At 42.5% G+C, this 17072-nt stretch overlaps 1 protein-coding gene across 6 annotated transcripts in view; it reads right to left on the bottom strand.

The window, feature by feature from the left end:
* EYA1 (EYA transcriptional coactivator and phosphatase 1) overlaps positions 1–17072 on the bottom strand; it is a 230450-nt gene that overhangs the window by 90441 nt on the left and 122937 nt on the right. For all 6 annotated transcript variants that reach the window (XM_043507718.1, XM_043507720.1, XM_038392868.2 and 3 more), the window contains one exon: positions 3045–3122. In XM_043507718.1, the coding sequence (XP_043363653.1) occupies positions 3045–3122 (78 nt within the window). The remainder of the gene's footprint in view (positions 1–3044; positions 3123–17072) is intronic.

Here is a 17072-nt window from a genome sequence, read left to right as displayed (position 1 = left end):
AAGGATCCAGAAGGTTTCTGTGTTGAGTTCCCCGCGGGATGTCACCTGGAACTGGGGTATCCCTGAACCCGCCTGACACACTAGCCTGGGCTCTCTTTACTCTGTACTGCTGTGACAGGCCCTCAAGCCCTATCCAGCACACATACAGGTAGGGACACACCCGGCTACAGCTGCACACAGATGCTGAGATCAGTTCTGCATGGGAAGGCCCAGCTAAGGCACCTCCCAGTTCCTAAGGCACGTACTCCCCTCTGGATTGCAAACCCAAAATTATATCGTGTTGCGCTACACAGGGAACTGTTCAGCGTAAGCTCATGAAATTCACCTGCTCCCTCAATGGAAGATATTCAACAGATTTCCGCCCCCAGTTATGATTTCCACCCACTGGTTTTAGACAAAAAAAAAAGTTTATTAACTACAAAAGATAGCTGTTAAGTGATTATAAAAGGATAGCAAACAGATCAAAGCAGATTACCTAGCAAATAAAACAAAAATGCTATTTAAGCTTAATATACTAAGAAATTGGATATGAGTAGCAAATTCTCACTCTAATTGTTGGTTTAGGCAGTTTGCAAAGATTCTCAAGGGCAAACTGCACTTGCTTGCAGCTTAAAACCCCAGATTTCACAAGCTAGAAATCCCTCTAGCCTGGGTTCAGCCCTTCTCCCCCAGCTCAGTCCTCATTTCTTAGGTGTTTCCAAGTGTCTCCTTTGGGCGGGGAATCAGTGAAGAACCACAATGATGTCACTCCCCTGCCTTAAATCACTTTTGCATATGATAGAAACCCTTTGTCTCACAGTTTGATTGCCACGCCCGGTCAGTGGAAATACACTAGTATTCTATGATGGAGTCCAGTACCAGATGACTTAGTCACATGCCCCTTTAGGGACACAGCAGCCATGACTCGGAGGCTGTTTGTAACTCCTCAGGAAGGCTCCCCAGTGGGAGATTAGCATCTTCTAAGACCTATTGTTCTCCCTAATGGCCCTTCCCAGCCAACCATCTAGACTGATTGCATTCTGCTTAGTGAACGTTCCCCGGGTGTAAACACGTTTGTAACTGATGCATAGACAATATTCCTAACTTCAGATACCAAAATGATACATGCATCCAAATGGGCTAATCATATTCAGTAAATCATAACCTTTTCAGCGATATCTCACAAGCCTTATCTTGCACAAAATACATCATGGTTATGCTATAATCAAATCACAATAATGTCTCTCTGAAGAATATGGGGCTTAGTGTCACAGTTCCTTCCAGTTCTATGCCCCTATTATTTTTAGAGGTTCCATGAAGAAATCTGCCTTCTCTCTTATGACTATTTGGGTCCCACTTCCTCTCTACGCCCAAGATCTCTTTTTAGTCCCTCACAGGGAGGAGGTCAATTTCAGGGTGTGAGATCACTGTAAAATACCTTTCCTGGTATCAACCAGAAAATTACATGCCTATTGTCAGGCATCTGGAATCAAACAGAGCATGTGCAATGTACCACCTGATAGAATTTCTGAAAACAGTCAAGCTGGGCAGACTCTGATTTTGTCCCTGTGAAGCATGCAGATTTGTTCTCAGTACTATAGAATTATTTCTGAGTGCCCATTATCAAGAAAGACAGCAAAGAATTTTTTTCCTGTTTTCCCTTATCTTTATCTCGTTTGTGTCAAGCCCAAAGTAAATATACCCCAGCTGTATAATCTACATGACATATATATATATATATATATTATATATATATTACAAGAATCTCTGTAAATAATTTACAGTCTAAGAGTGTTCTCACACACTGTGCTTTCAAACAGCTGTGAAAAAATGGAGACATAAAATTAAGACAGTGTCTTTCAGAGTAGTTAGTGTATTGGCACCCAAGTATTCCAAGGATTGTTAAAGTCAATTTGATGGGCTCAATATTTCCCTCATCCAAGCTCTGTTTTGTACAGTAGAGTCCATCATGGAACCAGTTATATCTACCCAATTTGGTGCAGACCTAGCATCTGAATTGTCTAGGATCTGCTGGAACTTACACCTACATACCTTATATCACTAGAGGTTCAACAAAACAAGGCTCTGTCACACCCCTCATCTTACCTCCAATGTGTGGTCTAGTAGAGGAGTTGCCTCTGGTGAGTTTATGTCAGTTACCCCCCACTAGGGAACTGTTTGCTGGCCAGCTACAGCCAGAATCTATCCTCTTTGCCTTGTATGAGAGGCTCAAAGAGGATGGAGTGTAATGTACAACCGATCCATGTTCCTCTTAAGTTCAAAATTTTGAGTTTAGATCTCTGAATGTGCTTGAATATATTACCAACAGTTGTTGGCCAATCTTTAGCATAATCAGCACACACATATGTGGCCTATATCAATCAAGACACATCAGCTGGTCAATTTTTAAAGTGAATCTCTAAAGTCAACATGAGTCTGCAAATAACACTCTCAAATAACTCACTACAAATAACATAGCTCTATTGCATCTCTCTGCAATCATGATTGTAACTTATGAGTTCAGAATTAGGTCCAAATTCTGCACGATAAAAACAGTAATATAGAAATAACTGTTAATTCACACATTTTGGATTAATATGCACCCTTTTGCCACCTTTTAGAGACCTATTGGCACAAATGGCAAATGTAAATATCTGCACTTTTTGGGAACAGCCAGAATTCAGAAGGCATCATAATGGTAAGCAAGCAAGGAGGAGGATTTTAGACTTTCATCCCATTCACAACTAGAGCATGCAGATGTGGATCTGCTAGCCATCAGAAAACAAAAACAAAAAAACAGTTTGAGCCATAATACTGTCCCAATCCTGAGTGGAGCTCCCAGTGAAGTTATCCAGGGATATCAATGAGTTGATCTCGCATTTCTTACTCATGGAAAATTCCCACTGACTTTTGCCTGAGTAAGATATGTAAGATCAGGCCCGATAGAATGTGCAAGCTACAGACTGTATAAAACCTTTTATTTTTAACTTCTGCATACAGTATTTAGACTGTAAGAGAGGAAGAAAACAGTAAGTGAAAAATATCTTTATTTATTTCTTTCTTACCTGAACCTGAGAAATTGTCTAAAGACTCGTCTGCTGTAGTCGTAGCAATCTCACTGCTGCTCATTGGTTCTGTTTTAACTAGAAGTATAAATTATAAATAATCTAAATGCTCCTAATATTCATGCACACATACACATGCACACACATTATTCACAAAATACCACTAAAACACAATCTTCTAACAAATATTTGCTACCTGTATTTTTTTGTAAATATAAACACACACACAAAGATCTGTTTCTGTCCCCAAGGAATAAAAGCCACTGTAACAAACTAGAAGATATTGTCATGGACAGATCAACCAATGAGTCCCCATGCTACTTTGTGCACTCCTTTGATTCTTAATCCTTTAAAAGCAACATATCTATAAGAACAATTCAGAGAGTCATTCTTTGTTGGTTGCAGAAGTAAGTTTTCAGAACGATCTGAATGAGGCAAAAACTGAAGCATTCTCTTAATGGATTTCTTCTAGGGTTGGTTGAAATTTTTTTGTCCAAAATATTTGTGACGGAAATTTGGGTTTTCAACCAAACAAAATTTTTCATGAAAAGTGTCTGCTTTCAGCTGAAAATTTCAGTATTTTGAAGAACTGAACACCTGACAAATGATCTTTTTTTCAGCCAAAATCCACATTATTTTCTGTATTCATTTTTTCCCTTGAAAAAAAATCAGAATTTTCAATGGGAAATTTAGACAAACTTTTTCTTCAATTTTCACTGAAATTTTCCATGGAAAAAAACCCCTATTTTCCAACCACCTCTAATTTCTTTCTCAAAGTAAAATTCTGCTCCGAAAAGTGATGGTCCAGCTATACCGAAAGAAGGATGGGAGACATTTGACATGGTTTTAATCAGGCCATAACTTTATTATTAGATGTCTGGGTCTACACAGAAGATAAAAGTGTACAGTGCAGGTAACTCCATGTTCATTCAATAAGTACCCAAAGGGTTTCTGCCAGCTCCCCCTCTTTTTCCATCCAGGTCCCCCAGCCAACCCATTGCTGGGACCTTGCCATCCACCCCTCCTCTGTAGAGGAGGGTTAAGGTGGGCTGTAATAATGGAAGTTTGGCTCCCTGCCGTACCATTCATAGGAGTCCCAACCACCCCCACCCATTCTGTTTTTTTAACTAACATCTCCTTTTTAAATCTTTTACCAAGCCATTTACCTGGTCACTATGTCCCTTCCCTATGGAGTACCTGCACTGGACATCCGCCACAAGGAGGTGCCAGCAAATTGCTTGGCTGCCTCCTCCCCAAAGCCAGTCGGGTTCCCAGACATCTTCCAATGCCCTCTTTTAAGAATTCTGCTCTGAAAAGTGATGGTATAAGAACGACTTCTTACTCAGCAACTCTGCCCATATTCAGCTATGTAGCTAGTTACTTTATTGACAGAAAAGTTATTACAACTTTTTACTCTGGTTTACATGGCAGAGCCAACACAGAGTTTTAAGAACAAGAGAGCTAGACTCTCTTCTGGCTCATGCTTCAACAACAAAATTATTAGTTCTATTCTCAGTTATTCCAGTACATATATACACAGTACTCTTACTTAGTGCCTAGATCCTCAAGTAGGGCAAGCAGGGCACAGATCTGGCCCTAATTTAGCTTGGATGTAACTATGGGCAAAATGTAAAGGCAATGGCTTTGCAAAAGAAATCATTAAGACAACATAAGCTACCCTCCAATGCCATTTTATCATACCAGTCTTTCCAAGTACATCATGTTTTAAGCAACTAAATGCATATCTACAGCCTTGAATCTAGCTTGCCAATTATTTTGCCTGGGAATTGGAACTATCATTGACAGGAATCCATGTGGACCTTGCAAAATGTGCAGGACTCTCCCCAGATATCTTTTTTTCCTCTGTCCTTAGATCAAATCCCCTTGTGATGCCTTATCTCCCATTTCCCCAGCATGAGGAAAGTGATATATGGCTCTGTGTGTGTGCATGTTAGCATGACGGTGTGAGGTAATATAATTTATTCAGGGGGAGTCATTAGATTGACCGAAAGGGCCCGTCTTCCCCTAGCTTTCCATGCATGCCTTTTCCCCTTTTACTTGACCTCAGCCAAAAGATCTATCCCTAACCCCTCAAATTTCTCCTCCTCCCTGGCTACTCTCTTTTCACTCCCATACAGGGTTTTCTGCCTGTAATCCCTACCTCATGGAGATCCAGATCAGGCCCAGGCAGAGTTTATAAACTCTAGTGCACTCATTGAACTACTCCCGCACTACTTCTAATAACTAATTCCACTAAAAAAATCCCCATTAATAGAGAAAGGGAAGGGAAACAAAGGCAGAAAGAGCCCAATGACTAGCCCACGGTAACATAGCAGATCAAGGGCAGAACCAGGACTAGAACCCAGGTCTCCTGGTACACATTCCAGTCCAGTACCCTATACACTAGACCAGCTGCCTCTCTGCATAGTATGCATGCGTCCCTCTATTAACTGTGACTAAGTGTCACTCTACCCCTCGCCCAACACTTTGTGATTCTTTCTAGCCCAATTTTCATAAGGCAGGTATTCTCATGGGAATGATGCTGTGGGATTTGTTCTCTGGTTAACAAATGGGATGGGGGGAAAAGAAAGAAAAATAAATGTAAAAAGAAAAGAAAAAGCTGAACCTAGCTTGGGAGCTGTGATAGACGGAAGCTAATTTACACTAGCACTGTTTCCCCCAAGCTTCTCCACTGTTCAGTATTGTGGAGCCCATTCTATGCCTCTATTTGGCTTTTGTGGAATAGAATAACCTCCTTCCCAGAGATGCAGGGCCACTGCATTGCTGGCATCTGTAGCAATTCAGGTGCTCTCACGGTCCAGAGATCTAACATATCTTTTCTTCTAGGGAGCGCCTTTTTTCGAGGAATATTAATTTTCTAACTGGAAGAAAATACCATAGTTGAAATAAAAACCTGGTTCATATCTGCTGCTTACATTTCATCTGGATTTCATATTTTTGTTACAGAGCCATTAACGGAAAAAAACTGATCAAAGTCTAGCTTCATCCTCTATGACTTATCAGCAATATTTTACTGCAATAATTTTTAGAGTTGAAAACTTCTAAACTGTTTCTAAACCATATAATGATTCCTAAAATAAAGAGGAAACAAATACATAAAATATACTGGGAGCTGCATGGTCAAAGCAAGAAATGTAACACTAACCGGTGACTGACACAATTTAAATTTGACACCATTTACCCCAAATTCCTCCACAATACATCGCATCTCAACTGTTACGTTTCTTGCATATATGAAAATTAGAGCAAGAAAGCGAGGGTGCAACAGAGTTCCTGATCTGGATTCTCATTTGTAAGTGTAATTTACAAATAAGCTTTACTAGACCTTCATGATGAAGAATCATGACCCTCATAGAGCTTCATGCTGCAGTTAATCAGTAATTTAATAACGATTAATAGGAACTGAAGAGCCTTCCTCCCATAAGCAGCCACAGTTTTATCAAAATGTCAGCAAGCAATTGCATGCTTTGATGTGCCTGGGACCCAAGAAAGCAATGTTGGACACTCGTAGTTTGTTATGCAAAGAAATAAATTCAGAAATGATAGCATAGCATTCTCTCCCACAAAAATCACTTACAACCAGCCATGGATTCTGACTGCAGAGAGGGCTGTCCAACCCATGCGAAAGACAAACTGACCTCCTGTATGGTAAATGCTCCCCCCGAGGAGAGAAGCTAAAAGAGGACAGTGAGAAGAGATGAGCTGGGAATAAAAACAAGAAGTGCAATCCTATCAGAACATTGTTTCACTGATCTATGTGTATCAAGTGGATATGGAGCAGTCCAAAGAAGCAAAACTCTGGAAAGTCATGGTACATTATTCTGTTCATAGCAAGTAAGGTATCATCCTTCCTTACCACATGTGCTGTTTTTTCCTGGTTGCCTAGTAAATGTTTCCTAAATGTGCTGCGGACTCTAGCTTCTCTACTTCTCTCCCCTACATTAAAGTATTTGCAAGCTGCTCTAAGCCTTCACAGTACGTCTCTGAGCTACTAGTGGGACTGGTACCACACGATGCAGAACACATATTGCAAGTTTTTCTGGATAATTTTTTAACAGTGTATTCAATTGTGAGAGAGGGAAGAAAGAAGGACTGGCTGAAAGTTCCCACTGATGCTGCTCAGTAGCTGAAACTGAATGTTAAGCTAGTAAATGGAGGTGGCACTATTATTAATTAAGAGATGTTTTGATTACTATCACTTGAATCAACTCCATCACTTAGGGTATGTCTACATTGCAATGTAAGCCCAGGGTTCGAACTCAGGCTCCAGCCTAGCCCCCCTTCTGTCTACACACAAATTGCCCTAACCAAGGACTCAGACCCAAGGTCCCAGGACCCTTAAGGGATGGAGAGCCTGCATAAAGCTGGGACCCAGGGTTCAAGCCTTACTGCAGTGTAGTCAAAACCCCACTGGACTCATGCTCCGGGAGTCTGCCAAAAGTACCCCCAATCCCACGGGCGGACTTTCTTTGTGCTCTGGCCAGTCAAGTTTGGGGGACCGTCAAGTTTTCCCACACTGTACCATGAACAAAGGGCTAGAACAGCCACATTCTGGGAGGGAGCTAGGAAGTCTGGGATATGGGTGGTTGGACTCGAACCTGCATAATGCAGCATAGATGCTGGAACTCCAGGTTGGGACTGAGTTCAACAATTCCTAACCTGGGATTACAAATGAGTGTAGATGCTCAAGCCCTTGGTTAACAATCCCAGGGACTACTAAATCGAGTTCTAATAACTCTGGGCTTATATCACTTTCAATGGCACAGCTTCAAGGTATTTTCAGAAGTGACATATTATCCCTTCTTCTTCACAGAGAGCGCACGATTCATCACTGTGCTGCTGAGTTTCTATGCTGCTGAAACACCAGTGACACAAAGCTGCACTAAAACAGAAGTGAATCATGCCCAGGCTGTTCGTAGGAGTTCCAGGAACAGATGGCTTCTTTGCTGCAAAGATCCCTTGCTAAGGAATAGTATCATCATCATGCACAACTCATTTAGATTTGGTTTGCAAATCAAAGGAATCTATACAATCTGTGCAAGTGGAATGTCTGTGCCAACTGTTCTTTTGTATAATTGTTCCTTTCCCCATTATTTCTGACATTTTAATCAGATTTAAAAAGAAAAAACAGAACCAAGAAAACAAAAACCAGACTATTCAGGCTAGCAGATAAGAGTTCAGAAAGCTGCATGAAACACACACACATACGAAAATATAACAGGCAAAAACTGGAGTTAGCAAAGCTGTTGAGGCAGCATTAGATTCATTGCATGTTGAGCTACTTTTGTTGAAGACTTGTTATTTAATATAAATTAAATGGATCCTATTTGTGTATAGCTATTTTAAAAGTTTATCTAGAATTACTCATATATTAGTTTTTGAACACCACTAAAGGAAGTAGCTATAAAACACAACCAACAAGATTATCTGTCTCACCCGCCACACAATTCGCAAATGCAAAAATATTACACAATAGAAGCTGCCAGGTAATGAGCACTTTTTGAAAGCCTATCTTTAACTATAGATTTGGGAAGCTACTTTCAAGCTATGTTTAAAAATCTTGATAAAAAATATAAAAATTAGCATTAATGCAACAGTAAGACTGCAAATTCAAGCATGCTGAAGTCAGAAGTTCCAGAAGATAAGATTCCTACTGCAATATGAACTTGAACATGTCGCACATCTTGTACACTTAATGGTGATTGTATTACTGTTAGTTAATTGCAAAGTAGTTTTAGCTGTCGGTCCTAGGATATTAGAAAGACAAGATGGGTGAGGTAATATCTTTTATTGGACCAACTTCTGTTGGTGAAAGAGACAAGCTTTTGAGCCACACAGAGCTCTTCTTCAGGTCTGGGAAAGGTACTTCGAGGGCATGTCGACAAAACTTTTGTCTTTCATGGGTACTTAAAAAAGTCCCCCTGCGAAAGACAAAAGTTTTGCCGATGCAAGTGGCAGCATGAACATGGCTTTGTCGGCAGGAGCACGCTCCTGCCAACAAAGCTAATGCCGCTCACAGGACTGGAAGTATTTTGTCGGCAAAAGTGCTGACAAAATACCAACAGACAGCGTTCACACACGCTGACTTTTAGCGACAAGGATGTGTTGACACAGCCTTGTTGCTAAAAGCTGCATAGTGTAGACAAGCCCTGAGAGTCATAGCTAAATGCAAAGTGGAATAGATTGTTTAGCATAAGTAGTTAGTGCATACTGCAAAGGTCCATTCAAAGGCCTGTTAAGACTTCTGCAGTCATAGGACAAAAAGAGGACTTCTGCTCCACCTTGTACTAGGCACAGTTTATACGACATGGATAGATCAATGTAAGATGCCTTGGGTCGACCAAGCAGTGGAAGGTCGTCACTTAAATTTGGCTCCAACAGACATAAATGCCTCTCTATGCCAATTTAGGAACACCATCAGCACAAGTGGCGTAGAGTAACAGTAGATGTAATTAGGTTGACACAGTGTTAGAGTGGACACTGTGTTGCTTACATTGAGTGTTACTGGCTTTCTGGAGCTATCCCACAATGCCCCACATTGACTATACAATTGATACAAGTGAGGACATGCATCGCCAACACAAGGAGCCAACCATGCACACACAAGCTATTTAATAACTTCAGTGGCTGTATGCCGATATAAGTTAGGTTGACATAATTTTGGAGTGTAGACATGGCCTTAGTTGTGATGCTCGGAGTACCTTTTCCAGATCTGAAGAAAAGCTCTGTGTGGCACGAAAGCTTGTCTCTCTCACCAACAGAAGTTGGTCCAGTAAAAGATATTACCTCATCCATCTTGTCTCTCAGTTACTTAACATTTAAACAAGGGCAGAAAATATATATGAGATGTATTCAAAATGAGAGGTAGGCTCAGATATATATGAATTACTGCAGTAGCACAAACCTTAATTTTTGGAACTTCTCACTTGTGAGTGCATGATTTCTCACCTTTGATACTGAATTAATGCTACTTTTTTCATTTGAAAAGAATGGAACCTATATCCCCACCTTACTTATAATGTTCACTTTGAGTGAATCCTAAAATACACATACCCTACACTCATAAAAACATACAACACCTACACCCTAAGACCTCAATCATGAATTCGATCCTGGCAGGCAGCTGTCTGCATCCATGTGGCACACAGAGCACCATTAAAATCATTCGGGCTCTATGCAGGTACAAGCATCGACTCAGACAAATCAAATTGCAGGATCGGGGTCCAATTTTATCTTCTTTATTTGATCTCAAGTTATACCTAGAACTAAAAATCAAACTTCTGAACAGCTTCAGCAAAATAAGCTTTCCTCTCTTAGGAAGTGCCAGGTCACTTAAGGATGTGACTTTTCTAATGATGAAATTTAATGAAAATATTAGAATTAATAAGCCTAGAAGTTAAAGAATCTTCTAAAGCACCAGCAAAAACTAAGAAAATGTGTTTATTTTATATTTTCCCTTGGATTTCTTTGACATTCCAGTGCCAATTTCTGTAGTAAAGTTAGCATAACCATCTATCTGTACCTACTTTTAAAATTATACTTGCAATATACATATTAAAAGAGCCTTCTATTCTGCAGTTTCTACTATCTGGAATAACCTCTCTCTCTACCTCATCAACTCTCAATCTCATTCCAAATTTCATCTGAAAATATCTTTTCTTCTTTGCTTATATTTCTTAATTTCCTTCTTTGCTATATATTATTTGGCTCTGGTAATAGGCTTCTGTAGGTATTAAAATGTATACATTAACATTATACATATGTAGACAATTTTCACATATAAATCATCAGATTCCCAATATGCCACACTATATCAGCAGTTAAATGCTATGCTAGTAGAGATACAGGCTTTCAGTGATGGAGCATTTTTCTGAAATATCATTTCATATATCTACCACTAATCAAACAACAACATTTGTTTAGTCCAACATCCTTTATTCAAGTCTAAAGTTCATTTGAAAATTCGGAGAACTTGGTCACTTATGGTAATTCAACATTCTGCCTGCCTGGTAGTCTCTAATCTGATGCAGTTTTATTTCCAAACTATCATCTGAACTAGATTCCAAAACTTGTTTCCCATTAACATTTGTGTAAATAAACAGATTCCCAAATGGCATTAATTTTGGCCCCTGTCAAGAAAGATAGGTGTTCTCTTTTAGTTTCCTCGCAAAATGAAAACTTACTGACCCTGGGTCCTGCATACACCTATATACATACGTAATTTTACCTGCTTGGGACCACTTACAGTGAGCAAAGTTAAGCATGTGTATAGGTATATGCAGGATCAGGGACCTTGCTGTCTTCTCAGGTGTCCTACAGCAGCTATAGTCTCAGCATAGAAAATCATGTTCACGATAGGAAGTCACAAGTAATCATATATAAGGCACTAATAAACAAATAAATAAATAAAAATAATACCACCTGCACCTAGCTCTTACTGCAACAGAATTATTATTTTTCCCCGGAGACAACAGTTGGCTGCATTTGTCTTTTCTTCTTCTTGACTGTATATAATACATTATAACAGACATACCCCCAAGCACACAGCCATCTAGTACAAAAAATTCTTTAATATTAAAAAGTTATGGCATAGTCACTGTAAGGTATGTCCAAAAGCAATACTTTAAATAAAAGCATTTAGGCAGTGATAAGTTACAATAATACCAACAGTTATATTCATGAACCTATCCTCCATGTACTTATCTAATTCTTTTTTGAACACTTATTACTTTTGGCCTTTACAACATTCCATGACGAGTTCCAAAGGTTGAGTGTGCATTGTCTGAAGAAGTACTTCCTTAGGTTTGTTTTAAACCTGCTACCTATTAATTAAGACTGAAATGTTGATCACAACTTTGGACACTATTGTAACTTCTCACTATTAACCAAGATGGTCAGGGACATGACCCCATGCTCCTGGTGTTCCTAAGCCTCTGACTGCCAGAAGCTGGGATAGGACAACAGAGCATGGAGTACTCAATAATTGCCCTGTTCTGCTCATTCCCTCTGAAGAACGTGTCACTGGCCACAGTTGGAGACACGATACTGGACTAGTTGGACCATTGGTCTGATCCAGCATAGCCGTTCTTATGTTCTTAATGATCATTTGAAAAGCATAGCTATAGAAACACCACATTAAGTTTTTTGACTAAAAAGCAAAAGTCAAAGATGCAACAATAGATATTGTTACAAAACCCCACCTCTTTCTTAACAAAATATCTGTGGAGATACACAGATTTCCATTTGAAGTTATGATGTGGCAGCCATGAATCACTATATTCCTTTCTCCTGGGGGAATTCTGCACCCAAAAAAAAAATTATGTGCATATTTTAAAATTCTGCAAAATTCTGCAAATTTTATACGTCAATAAATAAATGTGGCTCCAGCATGGCAGTGAGAAGCACAGGCCACTGGCTGCATTAGGGTGGGAAATCACCTTGGCATTGAGGCTGCACGCAATCCTAACACAGTGCAAGGGCTGGGCCTATCCTGCCCCTCTGCGCCAGGTGCACCAGGGTGGGTGGCCGGGCAGGCTCAGCCCAGCAGGATCCAAGTATGGAGGGGCTTAGTGTGGAGGGATCCAGGTGTAGGGTGAGAGGTTTCTGTACAGGGCAATCTGAGTGCGGGCAACTCAGTGGGAGATCTGGATGCACAGGGGCTCATTGTGGGGCTACAGGTGCAGAGGCAATGGGACACTTCAGGGGATCCAGGTGAAGGTGGTTGGGGCTCACGGAGGGCGCGGGGGTTGGCTGTGGGGAGATGGGACTCGGTGGGGAGGGGTCCAGTTGCTGGGGGAGTGGGGCTTGATGGGGTGGGGGTCCAGGTGCAGCTGGCTGGGGCTCAGTGGGGTGAGGCTCTGGTTGTGGGGGGTTCGTTGGGGGCAGGTCCAGGTGTAGGGGAGTAGAACTTGTGAGCATGAGGATTGATGGGCCTGCTTAAAAGGGGAGCCAGCTGCTGCCGAGGGGTAGCCACATGCCGGGCTCTTGCTTCCCCCCATGATTCTCCTATCCCCTTTTCTTTCCCATCTCATTCCGCCTCTTCCACTGCACCATGCCCCATCCCCTCCCCTCACTCCCATATTCCCCTTCCCTTGCCTATTCCACCCCTTTCCTTCCCCACTGCCTCTTCCCCCCATCTCTCATTCCCAGCCCCACTCACTGTTGCACAGAAAACACAGAAGGGGAGCACAACTGGCATTAAGACCCAGGAGGCAGCATTCAGCTGCAGAGTCAGTGGAGCAGCCGCAGCCGCCTTCAACTAGTTAGCTCTGCCCCTGCAGAAATGGGGGGGAGGGGCAGTGGCACATAACCCATGTGCCCCCTCATGCCTCACCTCTGTTTGGGAGGCAATCCCCCCCAAAAACTGCATCCATGGTGGTCCCCCTTATTCCCCCCACTCCACCCTGCAGCTTCCCTTCGCTTCCCTGGCGTTTTCTGAAAGGAAGCACAGGAATTCGGGGGCATGGGAGGGGAAGGCGGGACGTTTTCTGCAGGCGTGCAGTCTTGCAGAATTCCCCCAGGAATAATTTTTGAGTGTTGGGTTGATCCAAGGAACCTTGTTGTTCAGCAAAAGTCAGCATGGGCCAGCTTTATTGAGTTTGAACCCCTAATGCTTGCCTGACAGCCAAAACTGCCTTTTGAGCTCAGCACATCAACAGGGCACCTATCCTGCTTTAGGCACAGTGGTTACTAGAATTAAGTTGACCCTCACCTAGTGCATCTCTCTACCAATGCAGGAATGTTACTTGGGATTTTTCTGGTCTAGTTTTCAAAACCCGAGCAATGGGATTTCCACAACTGACCAATTCCACCGTCAAGAAGTTTCTGCTAACATTTGAACATGCAACTTTGGCTTTTCTACTACTGGCCACCTTAATCTGACCCAGATTGACCCATTTATCATTGCTCCAGAGCTGAAATATTCTCTTTGCTGGTGGTTAGAAAATTAGCATATCTATCGGGGTGCTTCTAGGTTAATCTCTCCTTCATTCAGACAGTAGAGCTGTTTTTTGGGATGGAGATCCCACTTAATTTTTTTCTAACTAAACCCACCATAGGTAATCTGGCTGCAGAGATCTTCCTGAGCACGGACAATGGCTTGTGTGTTACCCTTGTTAGTCTGTGACTAAACTGTCCGTTTTCTTTAACTTCTGTAAATAGTGCTTAGATGTTAATGCAATTGGCCACCTGATGGTGGTCACAAGACCATCAGCCAATTGCAGAGAATCGGCCAGCTAGAAGTCAGAGAGGTTTGACCTTCAAGCAGAATCTGAAGTTCTAGGCGGTGAGTATCCAACAAGCGCCTCCTAATCAAACAAGGTACATATAGTTTCTTCTAGTTTCCAGGACTCATTGGGATTGGAATCAGATACTCTCTTACTCTTTGAGGCATACATCTTTTCTCTCTCCCCATGATAAGCAGAGCTTTTCAGAAAATTGCAACATCCAAAATGTGTCGTCTTGATAGCTCCAAACCATCCTTTTTCGCTGAAGCCGCTAAATCTCTCTCTACATCACCTTCTTCTGCTGCTAAAGCAGGAACTTCTAACCTAGAGCCCAATATATTAAGGATCATCCTGATTACCAACGTCTGTTTCCTGGACCTTGAGCAGCCCCTCACAGAAGGAAGTTGATTTCCATGCTATTTCATGTGCTTAAGAGATCTCCATCTTTCACTATGGAATGGTGGTAGCTGCTCCATACTTATGGTTGAATTCACTTCCCATTGTAAGTCTGATTTTAAACATCCCTACTCTCCACTAAAATTCCCTTAAAAACCTCTAATCTCTCTGAAATGTCACATGCTACAGGCTAGAGATTTACTGGGAAGTTTAGAAACAGGAGTTTTATTGAAGTTAGAGTATTTCAGAAATGTCACTTTCATCCACTTTAAATTTTCCATAATTCTTTTTTTGATCATCATCTTTCACTGAAATGGCTTGGCCTAGAAACTCCAACTTAGTTATGCTCTTGGCCTATGTTTAAATGAAGAGCCCTTTTATGTTTGAAGGAGGGTTTGGAGGAATTACAAAGATCCTGTTTTCACATATATACAGAGAATTGTTTAAAATATAATATTAAATATGTTTATATTTAAAAACATGTCTAAACTGTCCTGTTCTTGATTCCACCTGATTAAACTTTGCTATAGGAGCTGCTGGGCTGAGCCACAAGTGTGTGTATGAGGGAGGGGTGGTTGGGAGGGGGAAAAGGTTACAAGGCTGGAGAGCCAGGAAATATACTGGGACAGGAGGCCAGGCAAGCTAAGAGGAGGAGCAGAGTTGGATTGGGAGGTAAGGGTCTGGGGTCATATGGAGGAGTGACACAGAGCAGTGCTACCTGGCCTCAGGATGGAGGGCGAGCTCTTGGGGAGGTAGAAGAACAAGAGCATGTATGGAATAGGAGACTGGTAGGTGATGGAAGCAGGAAAAGAGGAGGGCCATGGAAGGAGGCAGACAGCTGGGGAGGGAGGGCCAGATTAAGCCTGCCCAGAGCCCTAGGAACACCGTGACAGGGGGTTTCCTTAGAGTGGTTATGGCAGGGGCAGCTCTACCTTTCCTCCAAGAGAAGCAGTGGCAGTTGCATGCATCTCCCTTATTCCTCCCAGATGTGGTAGCTGGAGGGGGGACCCAGTGCACACCCCCGCAGCCAGGGTGTATTTGCCTGGGTAGCTAGACTGGGGCCTCTATAATTTTCTTCTCCTGTCACACACACAAAGTCCTCTGCTGAGGTGGAGCCCCAAAGGCAGTGGGTCTTGGAATTCACACCCCATAAAGATGCATGGGTAGTTCCCCTTCTCAGAGCTATTGTTTTAGGCTATATTACTCCTGAGGACATTCTTTGCCAAAAAAATTAAAAATCTGCACACTATATTTTAAAATTCTGCAAATTTTATTTGTCAAATAAATGTGGAAGCTCCAGCATGACATTGGGGAGCACAGGCCACTGGCTGCACAGAGGTGGGAGATCATTGTGCAGCTCCTCCCACCGCGGGACACAGACTCAACGGTGAGGCTGCTCCCAACCCTGACACAGCACAAGGACTAGGCCTGCCCTAGAAGCACCCCCCCCTTGGTAGGTGCACCAGGTGTGGGAGAGCAGGTTCAGAAAGACAGGATCCAAGTGTGGAGGGGCTTAGAGTGGGGGGATCCACATGTGGGTTGAGAGGGTTCTGTGTGGGGCAATCTGGGTGTGGGTGGTTCAGTGGGGGGATCTGGGTGTGGGAAGGAGCTGGATGCACAGGGGCTTACTGGAGTTTTTTGGGTAAAACGGTAATGGGACTCTGCAGGGGGGTCCAGGTGAAGGTGGTTGGGGCTCAGCAGGGGGGATCTGGATGTGGAGGGGATAGAGCTCATTAGGGTGGTCTGGGTGTGGAGGGTTCAGTGGGGGGATCCAGATGCAGCTGATTGGGGCTCGGTGGGGTGGGATCTGGGTGGCTCGTTGGGGTGGGTCTGACCCAGCCCCAGATGCCGTGTAGGGAAAGAGGAAGTCCTGTTCTCCCAGCCCAGCCAGGACTAGCAGCTGAGCGTGGCACAGGATAGAGAGCTAGATCTTTTCCAGTCTCATCCCCTGCCCCACAGTGATTTACCTGTCTGCTGGCTGCCCTGGGCACCTGACACATGCTGCTGGGGAGGATCACATGACCACTCTTGTGGCTTCCCTTTGCTTCCCCATCAAAAAGTTGTTTTTCTGCAGGGAAGCAAAGAAATCTGCGGAGGACATAAATTCTGCACATGTGCAGTGGTGCAGAATTCCCACAGGAGCACTATATTGCACAGGCAGATGTCTTTGAATCAATTGGACTTGTTTAACCTTTACAAGCTTTTTTTCACAATCATGAGATCTAGAAACTTCAAAATACCCAAGCGGTAGAAGCTGGAAATGATCCAAGAATGGAACCAGACACTCCCCCACTGCCAAAGAATTCTTCATCACTGACCATTCATCTCTCTGACTATCATCATCCACTAAACCTTAATTTTGCTCCCTATAATACAGAAGATTATG

Source organism: Dermochelys coriacea, chromosome 2 (assembly GCF_009764565.3).
Source record: "Dermochelys coriacea isolate rDerCor1 chromosome 2, rDerCor1.pri.v4, whole genome shotgun sequence".
Taxonomy (NCBI): domain Eukaryota; kingdom Metazoa; phylum Chordata; order Testudines; family Dermochelyidae; genus Dermochelys; species Dermochelys coriacea.
This window is presented reverse-complemented; position numbering and strand designations above follow the sequence as displayed.